Genomic DNA, 20,076 nt, shown 5'->3' with positions numbered 1-20,076 from the left:
CCCTGGAGCAAGCCGCCCAGGGAGGTTGTGGAGTCTCCTCTGGAGAGATTCCAAACCCCCCTGGACACTGGGATCCTATGGGTGCTGTGGGTGCCCTGCTTTAGCAGGGGGGTTGGACTGGATGATCTCCAGGGGTCTCTTCCAACCTCCTCATGCTGGGACTCTGTGTAAAACAAACCCACTGTTTCATGCTTCCATATACTGATCCTGTTCTCAGGTTTGTTCTTCCTGTTCTCTTCAGAGAGCTGCCCACCAGCAGACCGAGTTCCTCCCATCTGCGCAGCAGTTTACAGCCTGTGCAGCAGGGATCATGAGCTGTGTGAACTTTCATTTGCCATGATGGACAGAGAATTGTGGCTGCTCCCTTATTAAGCCAATTTTTAATCACTTGAAATGGGCACTCAAAAAACAATTAATCTGTGGCTCACATCATGTTAAACCCATTTAGAGTCTGCTACAAAGTAATTTAATAACTCAAGTGTGCTGTGCAAAAGGAGGGACAATCCTCACTTGGATGAGGGCTGACTCCTGTTACCACAGAATCAAACTGGTTTGGGTTGAAAGAGACCTTAAAGATCATCTAGTTCCAACCCTCTGCCATGGGCAGGGACACCTCCCACTAGCCCAGGTTGCTCAAGGCCTCATCTAGCCTGGCCTTGAACACTTCCAGGATTAAAGCCTCCACAGCTTCCCTGGGCAAGCTGTTTCAGGGCCTCACCACCTCATGGGGAAGAATTTCCTTGTAATGTCTGGTCTAAAGCCAGCTTCTTCCAGTTTGAAGCCACTGCCCCCTGTTCAGACACTGCAGGCCTTTGTAAAAGGCCCTTCCCCAGCTCTTCTCTACCTCCCTTCAAATCCTGGAAGGCTGCTCTAAGGTCTGCTTGGTGCCTTTTTCTCTCCAGTCTGAATAGCCCCAACTCTCTTAGCCTGTCCTCCCTGCCAAGGTGCTCCAGTCCTTGGATCATCTTTGTGGTCTCCTCTGGACCTGCTCCAACAGGTCATGCTCTTGTGTTGTGGGTTCCAGAGACACAGAACTCCAGCTGAGATCTCAGCAGAGGGGAACAGGGGGACAGAATCCCTTCCCTCCCCACTGATGCCCAAGCTGCTGGGGATCAGCCCAGGGCTGGGAGAGCACAGTGCCAGCTCTTGTTAAGCTTCTCAGCACCCAGCACCCCCTAAGTCCTTCTCTTCAGCACCCCTCCCTATCCAATCTCTGTTTGGGATTGCTCCAACCCAGATGCAGGACCTTGCATTTGGCTTTCCTGAACTTCATGAGACTGGCATTAGCCTACCCCAGTCCTGCCTATTTCTTCAGCTGGCAGCATCTGAGACTCTCTTGCCAAGTCTGAAATAGTGGCAAGGTTATCAAAATCACTTTCCACTTCAGAAGCTGCAGCACCCTCTGCCTCATCTCTGCAGGCAGACTCTACACGCTCCACAGAGCAAGGGTTAAAGCGTGATTCCCCAAAGCAGTCCAGCATCGTGCTCCTGTAAACCAACCACCCACTGATTTGTTTTAAACACACTCACTGCATGAGCTGCTATTTGTCTTGTGAGGGCATCTGAAGTGATGGATTGCCCTGGGAACAGCAAATGCAAGGCTTACCTTCAGCGGCAGGTGGGCAGCTATGGTGATGCTGGCACTGAGGTGGACGTGACCACGGCTGTAGCTAACCACCAGGGTTGTGTACCCTTGACTCTCACCCTTCACTCGCACTCCACTACAGAAATCAGCAGATGGCTGAAGCCTTCCTGTCACAGAAACCAAACAGACAAATGCACATCTGGAGGGAAAGGGGCAGGCATCTTAGTGCCACTTCAATGTGGCTTTTCTCATCTGCATTTCGACCAGCAGAGAGCTACTCTCTGACCAAAGGGCTGAAAATGTTCTGCCCTCCCTTTCATCTCCAACCCAGCACCTACCAAAACATCTTACAAACAGCTTACAAACCTCTTTCTTTTCACACATTTTCAAGACAGCTCATGAGTCATTACTCTGTGTTGGAGGCTCCAGGTGCAGTGCTCCATACACCACCTCTTACTGCTACTTCTAGAATTCTTTTACTCCTGCCTCTAGACCTCCCTTTTCTGCTTTGCCGATTTTGAAGTGAAGACTGAGCTGCAGGATATCTCCAGGAGGCACTGTCACCAACTGGGACAGATTTAGTGCCTTGACTAAGAAAGTGTGAATATTTGAGCCAGACCTGACACACTTAGCAAGACTCCCAGCCTCCACCACTCACAGCAGCAGCTATGCAGAAGTTAAGGCAGCCAATGACCCAGTAACAAATGAAATTACTCTGATCCCCATCTCGGAAGTGAAGCATCTCTCTAGCAGTCCTGCCCACAGAAACTGCAACAGTGATTTAAAGGAGATGTCTGGCTTAGAATCATAGAATTGTTAGGGTTGGAAGGGACCTCAAGGATCATCCAGTTTCAACACCCCACAGTAGATAAGGTTGCTCACAGCCACATCTGGCCTGGCCTTAAAAACCTCCAGGCATGAGGCTTCCACCACCTCCCTGGGCAACCTGTGCCAGTGCCTCACCACCCTCATGGGGAAGAACTTCTTCCTAACATCCAATCTGAACCTACCCATTTCTAGTTTTCCTCCAGCCCCCCAAGTCCCATCATTCCCTGACACCCTCAAAAGTCCCTCCCCAGCTTTCTTGGAACCCCCTTTTGATACTGGCAGGCCACAAGAAGGTCTCCTCAGAGCCTTCTCTTCTCCAGACTGAATAGCCCCAACTCCCTCAGTCTGTCCTCACAGCAGAGCAGCTCCAGCCCTCTGCTCCTCCTCATGGCTCTTCTCTGGACACCTTCCAGCACCTCCAGATTCTTGCTGTAATCGAGGCTCCAGAACTGGACACAGTACTCCAGGTGAGGTCCCAGCAGCGTGGAGTAGAGGGGGAGAATCCCCTCCCTCGACCTGTGGTTATGCTTAGCAACATCTTAATGTAACTGTCAAAAGAGGGAGGGGGCCAAATCACCTTGAAGTGGCCTGAACACAGCCTGGTTTTCTACCTCCACCAGGAGGTCGAAGTGTGAGCAGTCGCTCAGCGGGACGGTCTGGCCTGTTTCAACATTTGTCAGGCCAGTGATCCTGAGGGGCAGCTCCAGCACCTGCCCCACAGGGGCTTCAACTCGGCAGGGGGCGAACTCCATCCCGCTGGGCTCTGTGACGTACACCTGGAGGAGGAAAGGAGCACAGCGCTCGGAGCTTGCGGCGGGTTGAAACTCCCCCCCCAGCATTACAGTGCCAGACCAGCTCAGCTGGCAGCAAATGCAAGCTGTGTGTACAAGCAAAACTACAACCCACAATGGAATGCAAGGGCCATGCACAAAACAGACAGTGTTTAGATATATTTACAACTGACAAACAGCACGAGAACCCCCCTGGGCAAAACCAGGGGAGCCAGCAACAGCTTCCTCCCCCCGCCCTGCTCCCTACCCTCTTGTACACAATAGAGGAGAGAAAGAGCAGAGAGCTGTTTGTTAAGATGCTCAGCCACAACAAAGAACACAGCCAAGGTCAGCCAAGACAAGCAGAAGCACAAGTTAGTGTCTCCAGAGCAAGGAAGCCAAAAAGGGAGAGAAAGATAGTTTACAGAAGTGGCTGATGCTGCCAATTTGTCCAATGGGATTATTTAGAGCTTACCATTCTCTTTCTTTTTACATTCAGTAGTGATTTATTTACATTCTACCACTCTCTGTTCAAGATCTGTGGAAAGTTTTCTAGGCATAGCCTGAAACTAACCCCAGAGCTATGGACACAACACCACAAAGAGAGACCAGGAGGGAAAAAAACAAAGGACAACAAGCTTCAGAGTGCTCTCAATTTAATTAGCCCTCTGTGATCCTTCTCCCAGCTGCTGCCTTCCCTCTGATGGCTGGAAGCAATTTTTCTCACACTCACAGAATCACAGAAAACATCCAGTTGGAAAAGACCTCCAAGCTACTCCAGTCCAATCCTCCACCCAGCACTGCAAGCTCAACACTAAACCATGTCCCTAAGGGCCAGCCCCACAGGCTGCTTGAACACCCCCAGGAATGGTGACTCCAGCACTGCCTTGGGCAGACCATTCCAATGTCTGAGAACCTTTCCAATGTAGAAATATTCCTATCATCCAGCCTGAACCTCCCCTGGTACAGCTTGGAACCATTTTCTCTGGTCCTGTTGCTTGACAGCAAGGAGCAGAGGCTGCTCTCTCCTTGCTCCAACCTTTCTTCAGGGAGCTATGTAGAGAGCATTGAGGTCTCCCCTCAGCCTCCTCTTCTCCAGCTCGAATACCCTCAGCTCCCTCAGCCCCTCCTCATAGCCCATGTGCTCCAGGCCCTTCTCCAGCCTCATTGCCCTTCTCCAGCCTCATTGCCCTTCTCTGGACAGGCTCCAGGCCCTCAATATCCTTCCTGGAGTGAGGAGGCCAGAGCTGAACACAGCAGCATTCAAGGTGTGGCCTCCCCAGCACTGTCACAGGGGGATGGTCACCTCCTGTCCCTGCTGCCCACCCTGTTTCTAAAACAAGCCACTGGCTTTCTTAGGCACACAGGCACTGCTGGCTCATGTTTAGTCAACTGTCAGCCAGAAACCCCATGTTCCTCTCAAAGTCACAGCTTTCCAACCACACCTCCCCAAGTCTGGAGCCCTCAACACTGCTTTTGTGTTTATCTGCTGTAGAAAGGTATCAGAAAGCATCTTTTGCTCAGACACATACAAGAATTGCTATCTGTTTCATAGATTAGGAGTAAGATGATGCTCTTGGCCTCACTGCTCTCTACACCTGACCTCATTGCTCTCTACAACTCCCTGAAAGGAGGCTGGATCCAGGTTGGGCTTGGTCTCTTCCTAGTATCAGGCTGCAGAACAACAGGAAATGACCTGAAATTGCACCAAGGGAGGTTTAGGCTGGGTATCAGGAACAAATTCTTTGCTGCAAGAGTGGTCAGGCACTAGAACAGGCTACCCAGGGAGGTGGTGGAGTCACCATTCCTAGAGGTGTTCAAGAGATGTGTGGCCATGGCACTTGGGGACGTGGTTGAGTGGCATGGTGGTGTTGGGTTGATCTTGGCTGAGTGATCTTGGAGGTCTTTTCCAACTGAAACAATTCTATGACTCCATGAAAGGGCCAAGGAAAGCTTGCTGCTTGAGTGCTCTTTTCCCATCAGCCCAAGTTCACATTAAGTTTTGGTGATTCTTTTATTGCTACCTCTAAAATTCTCTCTTCTGCTTTGTTGATTGTGAAGTGAAGACTGAGTTGCAGGGTATCTCCAGGAGGTACTGCCACCAACTGATTTGGGACAGATTTAGCATCCAACCTTGACTTTGACAGCATAAATATTTCACCCAGACCTGACAGCCTTCACCACTCACAGCAGCAGATAGGCAGAAGTTGAGGGAACTAATGAGGCAAACACTTCCTCAATGGCTTTTTTTCTTCCTTTCATTTCTGTGGGCAAATATTTTTAAAGGTGTCCAGGGGTCAACATTTCCTGACAGTAATATGTCAGGAATTTACAATGAGACAGTATCTGGTGCCTAATTTAACAACCAAGAATTCAGAGACTCATAGAATGGTTTGGGTTTGAAGTGACCTTAAAGATCATCTAGTTCTAACCTCCTGCCATGGGCAGGGACACCTCCCACTAGCCCAGGTTGCTCAAGGCCTCATGCAACTTGGCTTTGAACACCTCCAGGGAGGAGCTATCCACAACCTCCCTGGGCAGCCTATTCCAGAGTCTCACTACCCTCATATTGAAGAACTTCTTCCCAAGATCCAGACTAACCCTGCTGTCCCTCAGCTTCAAACCATTCCCCCTTGTCCTATCACTACAAACCTTTGTAAAAAGTCCCCCCCGTAGCTTTCTTGCTGGGCATAAACAGATGTTCCATGCAGCCAGAGCTGGTATGGGGATGAACAGGCCATACCTGCAGAATTTGTGACTCTGGTTTGCTTCTTTTCCCACTGATGTTGAGGAGTCCACCCCAGCCTGACTGCAGGTCTGGTAACAATCCCTATGATCAAAGCTTTGCATCTGCAGTAACTTCATCTGCTAATGACTGATGTTGTACCACATGGCAGAGAGTTCAAACTGTGACCATGGTGCAACAGATTCCTCAAACTTGCTCACTGAGGTCAGTAAACAAAACTCTTCAGAGTCATCCTCTGAAGGATGCAATTCCCAGCACAAGAACAAAGGCAGTCAAAAATAACCTATTCAGATTGTGCACTGCACTGAATCTGAAAGCTCTTATGGAGAGAAGTATTTCTTTTCTGTCTTCAGGCTTTGACTTATGTTTGAGGATAAGAAGTTTCAACTGAAAGAAAAAAAATCTTCATCTTTGTATCTCCTGCTGGTAAATGTCCACTGTTTGGCAGCAGCAGCCTGGGCTGTCCAGCAAAGAGTTTCACAGCACATCTGTGGGGTAAATCCTGCACAAACTTTCATTTGTGTCACTGTTCTAGAGTACTTCACTCATTCTTTCCAGCATGAAGCTTAGTACCTCTCCAATTCCTTCTGCTGAGCTGGCATAAATCACCTCAGCAGAAAACCCAAGCTAATTTGCCACTCAAAACTCCACTATTAGTATATTTCTATAGGCCACATTTAAGCACTGAAAAGCCACCAGAAAGTCTCCCTGAAGCCTTCCCTTTTCCAGGCTGAACAACCTCAACTCTCTCAGCCTGGCCCCACAGCAGAGGCTTCCAGCCCTCCCAGCATTGCTGTGGCCTCCTCTGGCCCCTCTCACACAGGTCCCTGTCTGTGCTGTGCTGAGCACTCCAGAGCTGCCCCAGCACTGTGAGGCAAAGGTGGGGAAGTGGTGGTCTCAGCAGAGCACAGCATAGGGGCAGAATCTCCTCCCTGCCCCTTCTGCCCACATTGCTGGGCAGCAGCCCTGGGCTGGCAGTGCTTGGTGCTGGCTCATGTCCAGCTCTCAGCCAGCAGCAAACACCTCTCACCCTGCAGAAAGCATTTTTAGGCTGCCTTGTCTGCTTAGATGGCCAGGCCAGGACTGAATTACTACTTTCCTCTTGCACTCAAAACTTTCAACAAAGAAAAACGACTTGCAAAGGACATCAGGAAGGAACACAACAGGGGTAAAGTTAATGCAGTGGAGAGAGCTTGAATCCCCAGAAGCACCAACACAAACTGATCCCTTATCCTGCCAAGGGCAGGCAGAGAATCCTCGGGGGAAGGTTCTTGGAAAGGGGAATGTGCTGTTTCCAGCAGCCATATGGAAGAATAAGAGGGAGAATGAGAGAGTTGTACCTTCATTTCTCCATAGTGCAGTGGGTTCTGAACATCAACTGCCTGAATAACACTGACGCCAATATCACTGCCAGTCGTCATCACTCCTTTGACAGTCACTGCAGCAACTGACTGGTTGGAATGGGACCAGCTGAAATTGCCACTCCCACCACGAGCCTGGAACAGAGAGAGAAAATCTTTCAAGTCCTTTATAATGTCTGGGGTTCTCACCTCTCTTAGCTGTTGAGCCTCTCAATATCATTCATGAAAAGCAGGGACAGGCTGAGCAGGGACAATGCTGTTGTTGAGGAAACACAAAGCAAGTAACACCTCAGGACTTCCAAACAAGCAAGGTGAGGAAAGAGACAAGAGCATCACTGCACTTCCTTTTCTTTTCATCCTGTATGGTTTTAATTTCCTTGACTGTTCACAGCATTTACTCTAAGCCATTTCATAATAAAGGAAGAAAGTGACCAGGATGATAAATCTTGTCACGAAGGACAGTGTGGAAAAATCATTGAATAAATAAGGTTGGAAAAGACCTCAGAGATCATCAAATCCAACCCACCACCTAACACCTCCTGGCAACTAAACCATGGCTCCAAGTGCCACATCCAAGCCTTTTTTGAACACCTCTAGGGATGGGGACTCCACCACCTCCCTGGGCAGCACATCCCAATGGTCAATCTCTCTTTCTGGGAAGAACTTTCTCCTCACCTCCAGCCTAAACCTCCCCTGGCACAGCTTGAGGCTCCCTCACAGGGCTGTGCTCCAGACCCCTCCCCAGCTTTGTTGCCCTTCTCTGGACACCTTCCAGCATCTCAACATCTTTCCTACACTGAGGGGCCCAGAACTGGACACAGGACTCAAGGTGTGGTCTAACCAGTGCTGAGCACAGGGCACAATGACTTCCCTGCTCCTGCTGGCCACACTCTTCCTGATGCAGGCCAGGATGCCATTGGTCTTCTTGGCCACCTGGGCACACAGAATGTTGGGAGCCAGAAGAGACCTCAAAAACTCATCCAGTCCAACCCCCTACCAGGGCAGGATCACCTAGAGCAGATCAAAAGGGAACACATCCAGGTGGGTGCTGAATACCTCCAGAGAGGGAGACTCCACAGCCCCCTGGGCAGCCTGTGCCAGTGCTCTGTCACCCTCACAGGGAAAAAAATAGGCAGGAGCTTAGCTAACAACTTTCAGGGGATGGGCAGTACTGTGTCCAGTGCCAGACTCCCCCAGTTCAAGGGACACAGGAACCACTGGAGAGAGTCCAGTGGATGCTGAGAAGATGCTGAGAGGCCTGGAGCATCTCTATGAGGAAGAAAGAGCCCTGGGGCTGTTGAACCTCAAGGAGAGCAGCCCCAGAGGAGATCTGAGGAGTGCTCAGCAAAAGCTAAAGGGTGGGGGACAAGAGGGTGGGGCCAGACTCTTGTCAGTGGTGCCCAGGGACAGGACAAGGGCCAATGAGCACAAACTGGAACCCAGGAGGTTCCATCAGAGCAGGAAAGGAAGAGTGCGCTGGAGCCCTGGAGCAGGCTGTCCGGAGAGGTTGTGGAGTTTCCTTCTCTGGAAAGATTCCAAACCCCCCTGGCCACTGTGATCCTGGGCAAGCTGCTGGGGGTGCCCTGCTTCAGCAAGAGGTTGGACTGGATGGCTCCCAGAAACCATGGAAGAGAACTTTTGAATGTTTAGTAATTCCCTGGAGTCCCATCTCACTGCCATACAGAGCAGCTGCATTACTACATTTTGTATCTAGCAGCCAGTTTGTCCTGAGCAGAGAAAAGGGAAATCAGCTTCTCTTACTGTCTGATCACCATCTACAGCCTGTGAGCTAAGATCCACTCCACAAACTGGTACCAGTGACAGTGATGCCCTCAGTAGAAAACTAACTTAACTGAGGGCCCTGCACTTCTCTGCCCTCCTGGGGAGGGCAAAGGTTTGGGACTTTGCTTTTTTTGCTCCCTCTTCCACTTGCAACAAAATCCATCCTATTAGCACAAAAGTGAACAAAGCAAGCAACACAAAACCAGACAGCTGACAAAGCAAAAGCCAGAAGTCATTCTGATACCATCTGGAAGAACTTGCTTTAGCTATAAACAGAGTGTGGCTAGACCCAAACCTCCCTTTTGACTTAGTTTCAGAATAAAAAAGAAATTAAAGAAGAAGAAATTCTAGCCACCAATTGGAAGCAGGCTGACTGAGAAAGCACCAAGCAGGAGGCAAACATGGGTCTACAGGCAGGACCAGGAGGCAAGCTGGGTGTTACTGTGAACCACCACTAGCATAAGTGAGCAAGCAGGCTGTCCTCTCCAGCTTTAGTAAATGCAAAGTAATCTAAATGCTGGGAGAACAGAAGGGGTTCTATTCTTAATGACAACAAATCCCAGTGAAGTGATGTAATTATTGGAGTACAGGCTGGGGTCAGAGTGGCTGGAGAACAGCCAGGCAGAAAGGGACCTGGGGGTGCTGGCTGACAGCAGCTGAACACGAGCGAGCAGTGTGCCCAGGTGGCCAAGAAGGCCAATGGCATCCTGGCCTGCATCAGGAACAGTGTGGCCAGCAGGAGCAGGGAAGTCATTGTGCCCTGTGCTCAGCACTGGCTAGGCCACACCTTGAGTCCTGTGTCCAGTTCTGGGCTCCTCAATTTAAGAAAGGTGTTGAGATGCTGGAAGGTGTCCAGAGAAGGGCAACAAAGCTGGGGAAGCATCTGGGGCAGAAGGCTGGTGACCTTCTTCCTCTCTACAACTCCCTGAAGGGAGGTTGGAGCCAGGTGGGGCTTGGTCTCTTCTCCCAGGGAACGGTGACAGAAGTACAGAACACAGTCTCAAGCTGTGCCAAGGGAGGTTTGGGCTGGATGTTAGGAAGAAATTCTTTCCAGAGAGATTGGCCATTGGGATGTGCTGCCCAGGGAGGTGGTGGAGTCACCATCCCTGGAAATGCTTAATAGCAGCCTGGATGAGGCACTTGGTGCCATGGTTTAGTTGATCAGATGGTGTTGGGTGAGAGGTTGGACTCGATGATCTCGGAGGTCTTTTCCAACCTGCTCAACTCTGTGACTGTGTGAGTAACACACAGGTGAGATACTTGATGATATATGCAAGATAAAATGAGACAAGACTAGAACTGTAGGAGGTGGCAAGCAGAACAACACATTTCTTGTCCCTGGCTGGGCCAAATCTAGCAGAGGAGATAGTGAAAAAGTGTCTTTGTAACTAAGTTTTATCATGCTCTGCTGGTGTGGTTGGGTATAGCAAGAACTAAACCAAAGCTCCCACAGAAATCAGAACTGCAGATGACAGAACTAAACTCAGTGAGCTAATTTCAGATCTACACTAGAGAGCACAAATGCATTCCTCTGAGATGGATTTGTTTCTTCACACACAGCCCCTCCCCCATCCCACTGGCTCTTTTTGTACACTGGTTACTTGAAAACAGACCCAAACCTCAGCACTGCCTAATGCTGAAAGCTGGAGTTCAGGATCTCTGCTGGGGTAAGAGGCAGCTGGGGAAGCACAATGATCTTTGCTGCAGTTAAGACTGTACTCTGGACAAGTCATTGGCTTCAGGAAGTGTATGGAGGACTGGCAGCATGGGAGCACAGATGTATCCAAGAATAAGGTCCCTTTAGAAGGGGACACAGTCAGGGACACTGTGGTCTCTGCCTCCTGATGACTTGTGATTACAATCACAGAATGCTTTAGGTGGAAGGGATCTTCAAGGCCCACCCAGTCCAACCCCTCTGCAGGCAGGCAGCAGGGACACCTGCAACTAGAGCAGCTTGCCCAGAGCCCCAACCAACCTGGCCTGCAATGGTTCCAGGGATGAGGCATCCCCTCCCCACCCCGTCTCTGGGCAACCTGGGTCAGGGTCTCACCACCCTAAATAAATAAAAAGATTCTTCCTTCTCTCCAGACTGATTCTCCCTCTTTTAGATCAAGCCATCACCCTTTGTCCTATCACATCAGGCCCTGCTCAAAAGTCTGTCCCCAGCCTTCTGATCAGCCCTTGAAGCACTAAAAGGCCACCAGGACTCCCTGAAGCCTTTTCTTCTGGAGGCTGAACAAGGCCAACTCTCTCAGCTTGGCCTCACAGTAAAGGGGTTCCAGCCCCTTGATCATTCTTGTGGCTCTGAATCATGAGATGTGTGGCAACTGAAGAACACTGATGTCCAAGGCTGGCAGGGTGCTGCTCATTAATCTTCTCATGGCCTTTTGCAGTCTCTCCACACTCTGATTCCTTCTCCCAGACTTCCATCCCTTCCCAATAAATGGTCACCTCCAACTATGGCTATGAAGGTTTGCACCCTGGCTGCTTCCTGTAATCCCAAACCACTGCCTGCAGTTGTGTGTGGTGCATGCACCAGGGAGAGAGGAAGTAAATGAAAACAGGAGGTAAAAGACAGAGGGAGGTTTATCTCTGCTGGTTTCTTATCTGCTTGTTTTAACTCTTTTTTTCAACACCTACAACTAACATCCCACAAAATTCCTCCAAATACAAGCTTCTAGATGTCACTGGGCATGATGGATCCAAAGTTAACCCTACCTAGGTGGTGACAGGCCTCACTGTGCCTGCATGCAAACACAATCAAAGAATGGTTTGGGTTGGAAGGGAGCTCCAAAGATCATCCAGTCCAACCCCTCTGCACTCAGCAGGGACATCCCCAACTAGATCAGGTTGCCCAGAGCCCTCTCCAGCCTCACCTTGAATATCTCCAGGGATGGAGCCTCAACCACTTCCCTGGGCAACATGTTCCAGTGTTCCACCACCCTCCTGGTGCAGACCTTGTTCCTCACATCCAATCTCAGTCTGCTCTGCTCTAGTTTGAAGCCATTGCCCCTGGTCCTGTCCCTGCAGGCCTTTGCAAATAGTCTCTCCCCATCCTTCTTGTAGCCCCTTCAGGTACTGGCAGGTTGCTATTAGGTCTCCCTGAAGCCTTCTCTTCTCCAGGCTGAAAAGCCCCAGCTCCCTCAGCCTGTCCTCATAGCAGAGCTGCTCCAACCCCCTGATCTTTTTTGTGTCCCTCCTCTGGACCTGCTCCATCAGCTCCATGTCCTTAATATAGTGAGGGCTCCAGAGCTGGACACGGTACTCCAGGTGAGGTCTCACCAGAGCAGAGTGGCAGAATCACCTCTCTGGATCTCTGGTAACACTGCTTTTGATGCAGCCCAGGCTGTCATTTGCCTTCTGTGCTTCAAGCTCACAGTGCCTGCTCATGCCCAGCTTCTCCTCCACCAGCACTCCCTCTGGCATACCTGTATTGTGTACTGGTAGGCTCCTGCTTTAGGCTGCCAAGGGAATGTCAAAACACTGGGTGAAAGAACTATGGGCAGATAGATTTCAACATCTTGCTGGCTTTCAACTGGTACTGGTAATGTATGATCACTTCCATCCTACAAAAAGCAACAGCAGAGCATTAGAAATGGCAGCACAGGGCATCCAAGAACTCCTGGGTAGTCCTCATGTACAGCAAACCTGTTGACAGCACCTAAGAGAGAAAGGAAAACCGTTCAGGGGCACTTGTGTGCAGGGAGCTTGGCACAGCAAAGTGTGCTGCTGTGTTAAATGACTACAGAAATACACTGAGAAGACAAACAGCAGCAGGAAATACATTCTTCCACTATCCCCAGGTCTTGAGACCTTGTCTGAAGAATGGATTCAGTAACTCCACACCTGCATTTACTCTGCTCCTTCCACTCTGCAGCAGGGGAACACGCCACTGACTCTAGAAGCCCCATTTCTCAACCCACCCCAACCCAAACACTGGCCTTTACATCTTGGCTGTGACTGTAATGCCATAACCCTCTGGCACAACATACTGCTTCTTACTGGAGTCTGAAGGAAAACTAAGAGCTCTCAGGTGACCTCATTTCATTCAAGAGCAGCTCTCTGCCACAGAGACTGAGCATGGCTTATCACACACAAGGACCTACTAAATCCTACTCCAGGAATCACCAAAATGATTCCACAGCACAGGTGAGGTGTTGAACCTTTCCAAATTCCAAGCAGAAGCAAATCAGTTTCACAGCACATGCCCTAGTCAGCCATACACTCAGCAGCCTGCCCAGCCAGCAGAAAGTTAATGAATATTAATTTGAAGAGCTCTGCAGGCTGACACACTTGGCAGATTTTCATTCCAGCTCTCACTTACCAAATGACAGAACACTTTCCAAATCTAACTGAAGGCAGAGCAAGGCCAGGCTATGACACTGATGATCCTACCCCAGTCAACTGTACAATTCACTCAGAGGATGGGAGGGGACCTTTGCACCAGCACAAGGCAACAATACGTACCCACCCACATACCTGCCATGAGAGGAAGAATCAGTGCTGTGCACCACCACTTTAACAGGTGGTTGCCACACACTGAGCAGCAAAGTCCCCCAGTTTTTATGTAAGGAGATCCTCTGCTGACTTCACTGACAGCATTCCTGAAGCAGGGATTTCAGAAGCTAGTCAATCTGTGTGAACAAAATGGCTAAGGCCCACAGAATCCACAGAATCATCGAGTGGTTTGGGTTGAAAGGGACCTTAAAGATCACCTAAGTTCCAACTCCCCTGCCATGGCCAGGTCCTACTAGAGCAGCTTGCTCAAGGCCCCACCTCACCTGCCTTTCAACACTGTCAGGCTTCAAGTCTCCACAACTTCTCTGGGCAACCTGTTGCAGTGCCTCACCACCCTCATGGGGATGAATCTCTTCTTAATGTCTAGTCTGAATTCTTAGTTTTCCTTTTACTATGTCAGTGTAAAGCCACAGCATCCTTTTTAGGCCCAGCAGGAAGAGTTCTCATAAAACCATACCTGATCTACGACTGATGTCAGTGCAGCATCAATAACGGTCTGGCCCTTCTTTATTGCTTTCACATAGTGGTATGATCCATTCAGAGAGGACTTCAGCACCTCAAAATATTCTCTGGACAGCTTTGTACGAATTCTGATATTCTAAAACCAGAAGACATTGCCACAGGTAACTGCCACGAACACTGTGCAACCATCAGCAATAAATCAAGGAGAGAACAATTCTTGCATGACAGAGTGCAGAGAAACTTACTGAGGAAGAATTTCCCTCCATGGAAGTTTCAGCCTTTGTACCTTCCAGGCAGAGCATTAACTAACTCCACCAGAAAATATTTACTTTTGTAAATCAGCAGCAACATACAGGGAGACCACCAATATTTATGCCACTATGTCATTCATATCTAACAATATTTATACCACTAACTAATTCCTATCTAACAATAATTCCTTCATGCTGTCCTTCTTAAACACACAAGGGGCAAGACCATGCAAACACACTGCCCCTGCAGCACCTTTCTGAGATCTAGTTGAAACTTGGATCTTTTATCTCAGGAAGCAGAGAAGTGCAAATAAAACAACACTCACAAAGTCATCTTCTGCAAAGCAATCGTTCCATGATTATTTTCTGCTTGGGAATGAACTCTTTGTGGTTGGGTTTATTTTCTTTCAGATCAATGTGTATTTGGGATTTAGTATCTAGAATTCATCTTAAACTTCCAAATGATGAAGTGCCTTCATGCCAGCTCATCATCCAAGCTCTTCCCCTAACCAACTGAAAGGAGAAAGGAAGCTCCTCAAGGGTTTACACCTTCCTTACCCCTTGTTCCCTGGTAGGACAGCTTGCCTCTAGGTGTGACAGTGCACATTTGAGGGGGACTGGTGAGATGAAGCACTGCATGAACACAGCTCTCCAGCAGTCACACTGGCTGCTATTTCCAGTGCAGTGCCTGTGCTATATGTCTGAAGTTATTTGTCCAACCCCTTCCAGCTTATTCTATAGCACTCAGACCTCACACTGGTTGCTGTTTCCAGTGCAGTGCCTGTGCTACATGTCTGAAGTGAGCTGTCCAACCCCTTCCAGCTTATTCTATAGCACTCAGACCTCACACTGGTTGCTATTTCCAGTGCAGTCCTGTGCTATATGTCTGAAGTGATTTGTCCAACCCCCTCCAGCTTATTCTACAGCACTTAGACCTCACACTGGTTGCTATTTCCAGTGCAGTGCCTGTGTTACATGTCTGAAATGAGCTGTCCAACCCCTTCCAGCTTATTCTTTAGCACTTAGACCTCACACTGGTTGCTGTTTCCAGTGCAGTGCCTGTGCTATATGTCTGAACTGAGCTGTCCAACCCCTTCCAGCTTATTCTACAGCACTTAGACCTCACACTGGTTGCTATTTCCAGTGCAGTGCCTGTGCTACATGTCTGAAGTGAGCTGTCCAACCCCCTCCAGCTTACTCTATAGCACTTAGACCCCAACAGGCACTTCCACACCAACCACCCACAGCGTTTCACTTAAAAAACAAAGGGAGAAAAGAAGGCAGGAAACAACCTGCTCTGAAGTGCTCTAACTCAGTGTAAACAGGAAACTACTCAACTACTTTCAGTGAAAGGCAGCATTTAAGAGAGAGACAGACACACAGAAGGAGATCAACATCTCAACTTACATCAGATAAATACACCTTGTTGCTTGATTTGTCATACACTTCCACTGTAATCTCGTAAAGCCTGCCTGCTTCCAGGACCCATTTGTCACCTGGATGAATTGTAAATCCTACAAAACAGGAGAGACTGAGCAGCACACACCAACAGTTCCTCACATAACACACACAAGCACTTTGCTACTGCTGTCCACGCTCTGAAGGTGCACTTTCATTGTTATAAGCTGCTGAATACAAAGATGAAGGATTTAAGTATTTACACTTGCTTAGTAAGTATTTACTACTAAACCTACTTCAGACTGAGCTACTGCAGTGAATAAAATCATTCCCCCTCTGAAAAGTGAGCCAGCAGTGCCCTCATGCAGCCCAGCAGGTAGCTGTGTGCTGGGCTGCAGCCAGAGCAGTGTGGGCAGCAGGGCAAGAGAGGGGATTCTGCCCCTTGACTCTGCTCTGCTCAGACCACACTTTCAACCCTGCCTCCAGCTCTGCTGGCCCCAGCAGCAGGAGGACACAGAGCTGCTGGAGAGAGTCCAGAGGAGGCCACAAAGATGCTCCAAGGACCGGAGCTATGAGGACAGGCTGAAGGAGCTGGGGGTGTTCAGCCTAGAGAAGAAAGACTCTGGGGGGACCTCAGTGCTGCCTTCTAGTACCTTGAAGGGATGCTACAGGAAGATGGAGATGGACTTTTCATGAGGGTGTCTAGAGACAGGACAAGGGGGAATGGTTTGAAGCTGAGGGAGAACAGGGCTAGACTGGAGCTTAGGAAGAAGTTCCTCAGTAGGAGGGTGGTGACACTCTGGAACAGGTTGCCCGGGGAGGTTGTGGATGCTCCTCCCTGTTCCAGGTCAGGTTGGATGAGGCCTTGAACAACCTGGTTTAGTAGAGAGGTGTCCCTGCCCACGTCAAGGGTTGGAGTAGATGGTATCTGAGGTCCCTTCCAACCTAAGCCATTCTATCAACAGCACCACAAAAACTGGAGGGGTGGATACAGACACAGGAAAACAGCAACACAAAAACAAGCCAAGGAATTATATGAAGCAATGAGGAGAACTCCAGCCTGTACCAACCCAAGTGCCTGGGATTTACAACGTAGACAGTGCTGTTCGGCAGCCTGGCAACCCCCTGCATGCTGATACCTGAAGTCTCAGTAAAGGAACAGAAAAGTTTTGGTGAAAATCACCTAAAGATCAGCTCTTTCCTGGGGCTTCTTATGCCTCTTTGCATATTTAAAGGTTATTGTACACTGGAAAGAAATGTTACCTCCACTACCCTGAAAGGGAAGGAGCATTTCAGGGAGTATAAAACCCTGAACATAAGAATCAAATAAAGCCTCATCACATCTCCACACTGACTGAGGGGAACAGACCAGATTTAATTGATGAGCCAGCAGTGTGCCCAGGTGGCCAAGAGGGCCAATGGCATCCTGGCCTGCATTAGGAATAGTGTGGCCAGCAGGAGCAGGGAAGTCATTGTGCCCCTGTACTCTGCACTGGTTAGGCCACACCTTGAGTCCTGTGTCCAGTTCTGGGCCCCACAGTTTAAGAAGGACATTGAGACAGTTGGACATGTCCAGAGAAGGGCAATGAGGCTGGGGAGAGGTCTGGAGCACAGCCCTGTGAGGAGAGGCTGAGGGAGCTGGGGTTGTTTAGCCTGGAGGCTCAGGGGAGACCTTCTTGCTGCCTATGACTACCTGAAGGGAGGTTGTAGCCAGGAGGGGGTTGGTCTCTTTTCCCAGGCAACCAGACCAGAACGAGAGGACACAGTCTCAAGCTGTGCCAGGAGAAGTTTAGGCTGGCGGTGAGGAGAAAGTTCTTCCCAGAAAGAGAGATTGGCCATTGGGATGTGCTGCCCAGGGAGGTGGTGGAGTCCCCATCCCTGAAGGTGTTCAAAAAAGGATTGCATATGGCACTTGAAGCCATCCATGGTTTGGTTAGTCATGAGGTACTAGGTAATAGGTTGGACTTGATCTCTGAGGTATTTTCCAACCTCATTGATTCTATGATTTTTTGGCCAACCTAATTCCTTAGAACTTGTTGAGGCACCTGGCAGCTCTGCTAAGACTGAACTCAGAGCAGTGCTCTTCTCTATGGCTCCAGATTTTCAAATGTGGATAGCCTTATCTTTCTGTGCAGCAAAGGGTGGAAAGTTTATTCCCTGCCATCAAGATCTGGATGGAAAAGCATCACCTAGGAAGGATACTCCTGTGGCCAAGTATGAGGTTAGCTTGTCCCTGCTGCAAGGCTGTCACAACCGATGTCACCTGGTCCAAATCAGCTACCGGCCTGGATGGATCTCCCCCAGGAGTGACGATGTGGTTCTGGAGGTACAGCTTGTACTGATCAGAGGGCATCATTAACTCTGCACAGGAAACAAGACAACACATGAAACAACAAGGGCAAGCATGCCACTGCTTGGATGCTGCTAATTAGTGCTGATTCATCTCTGCTGAAGCCTCGTGCAGGCTGCAAATCAGTGTTTTTCTGTCGTGGAGAACCAGGGTTTCTGTGATTGCATCAACACACACAAAGCAAGCTGCTCCTCTAGCTTCCAGCTACTGTCACCCCCCTCTGCAGCCCTAACACCCAATTCATTCCCAGCTTCAAAAGGGGTCACATTAGTCTCTAAGAGTTACTGAACTTCTGCCCCTCCACTCTGCACTGCCAGCTGATGTAGCCAGCCCAGCCCACCAGCCCAGGAACACTTTTCTTCCTGAGTTTATACAAAGGGAAAAAGAACAAAGTCAAGTCACTAACAGCATAGGCTCCTTGTGAGCAAGAGGCAACTGCAAATGAGCGACAACAATGATTAAGGCAGTGGAACATCCTCCTTATGAGGAGAGCCTGAGGGAGCTGAGGGCTCTATAGCTTGGAGAAGAGGAGCCTGAGAGGTGACCTCATTGCTGTTGCTAAAGATGTGCAGGGTGAGTGCCCAGAGGCTGGAGCCAGGCTCTGCTGGCTGATGACCAATGCCAGCACAAGGGGCAGTGGTGGAAGTTGAGGCAGAGGAAGTGCCATGGAAACAGGAGGAAGAATTATTTCCCCGTGAGGGTGACAGAGCCCTGGCACAGGCTGCCCAGGAGGTTGTGGAGTCTCCCTCTCTGGAGATACTCAAAACCCACCTGGATGTGTTCCTGTGTGATCTGCTCTAGGTGATCCTGCTCTAGCAGGCTGTTTGGACTGAATGGCCTTTCAAGGTCCCTTCCAAACCCTAAGATTCTGTGATTCTGTGAACTGCAAACTTCCCCACTTTCAAATGGAGGTAAAGCTTGGACTTGATGATCTCTGAGGTCTTTTCCAACCTTATTGATTCTACGATTGTATGATCCTATTCCACCTCTGTAGAAGTGCAGCACATCCATTTGTCAGGAAGTCATCTTCTGTTGGAGAAGGTACTGAATTAAACTTGATTTAACTAAGAGAGCCAGACAGCTCCTCAGTCAATGTGCAATACATGAGTACATCTATAAGGATAGTGGATAGCGTTGACTCCTGTTCTAAGCTCCCCTTGCCTTCACCTCCTTGACTAATCTGCCTTTACACACACGGTGTTTGGACAGAAAAGCTAAACAGCTGCATTATCAATAAGCTCTGTGTGTACTACACAGTACCTGTATCTCTATTTTATGTATAACATATAGTATTAAATCTTAACAAAGCAGCAGCTAAAAACTCAGACAAAGCATTGAAAAAAAGAGAACAGGCCAAACCTGTGATCTTCCCTTGCTTTACTTTCTGGACTCTGTACTGAAGCGATGTTCCTACCAGGAGATAAATGTCATATGCTGGATTTAAGAGGATGTTTTCCAAAATAAGCAATCTGACTTCTGCAGGATGCACATTCTATTGATTGAGGGGAGAAAAAAGAAAAAGCAACCAGAGTTACAGCAGCTCATTTGTTTGGAGCAGACCACACAGCAGTAACTCACAATCTGCAAGTGAAAAATAGCACTTGCTGTAATTGGCTATTATCAGCTCAAATTTGGGCACAACAGAGAAATGTAAGGGACAAGAATGCTGCTAGAGATCTGCTCTGTGCATCCTGAGTGAGGCTGAAGGAAATCCATCAAGCTTTCTGGAGAACACAGAGAGGCTTGAGGCAGAGGCACAGCTAGTCAAGCATCTAGGCATCTACTTTCCTTCCTGTAAACCACAGTACCTCCAGAAAACATATCCATCATAACTTCACTGTGGAACCTGGAGCAAACTCAGTGGTCTATTAAATTAGCAATACAACAGATAATTGTGTGAATTCCATTCAGGGAGGGATGCTCACTGAAAAAGGGCAGCATGACAGCAGTGAGATTTTGAAGGAACTGCTAACCAGGAAGGCATAAAAAACTGCAAACAGAACAACAGTGTTTCAGTTGCACTTC

The 20,076-nt window shown here is 49.0% G+C and overlaps 1 protein-coding gene across 1 annotated transcript in view; it reads right to left on the bottom strand.

Annotated features, from left to right (window-relative positions):
• NUP210 (nucleoporin 210) overlaps positions 1 to 20,076 on the bottom strand; it is an 86,695-nt gene that overhangs the window by 45,739 nt on the left and 20,880 nt on the right. The window contains exons 6-14 of the mRNA XM_068162620.1: positions 19,411 to 19,543; positions 17,904 to 18,062; positions 16,772 to 16,840; positions 15,711 to 15,817; positions 14,048 to 14,188; positions 12,501 to 12,638; positions 7,270 to 7,425; positions 2,991 to 3,189; positions 1,607 to 1,752 (exon numbers count right to left, since the gene is read on the bottom strand). Of these exons, the coding sequence (XP_068018721.1) occupies positions 1,607 to 1,752; positions 2,991 to 3,189; positions 7,270 to 7,425; positions 12,501 to 12,638; positions 14,048 to 14,188; positions 15,711 to 15,817; positions 16,772 to 16,840; positions 17,904 to 18,062; positions 19,411 to 19,543 (1,248 nt within the window). The remainder of the gene's footprint in view (positions 1 to 1,606; positions 1,753 to 2,990; positions 3,190 to 7,269; positions 7,426 to 12,500; positions 12,639 to 14,047; positions 14,189 to 15,710; positions 15,818 to 16,771; positions 16,841 to 17,903; positions 18,063 to 19,410; positions 19,544 to 20,076) is intronic.

The sequence above is a fragment of the Melanerpes formicivorus genome, unplaced genomic scaffold, assembly GCF_026170545.1.
Source record: "Melanerpes formicivorus ecotype bairdi unplaced genomic scaffold, bMelFor1.0.p_v2 SCAF_66, whole genome shotgun sequence".
Classification (NCBI taxonomy): domain Eukaryota; kingdom Metazoa; phylum Chordata; class Aves; order Piciformes; family Picidae; genus Melanerpes; species Melanerpes formicivorus.
This window is presented reverse-complemented; position numbering and strand designations above follow the sequence as displayed.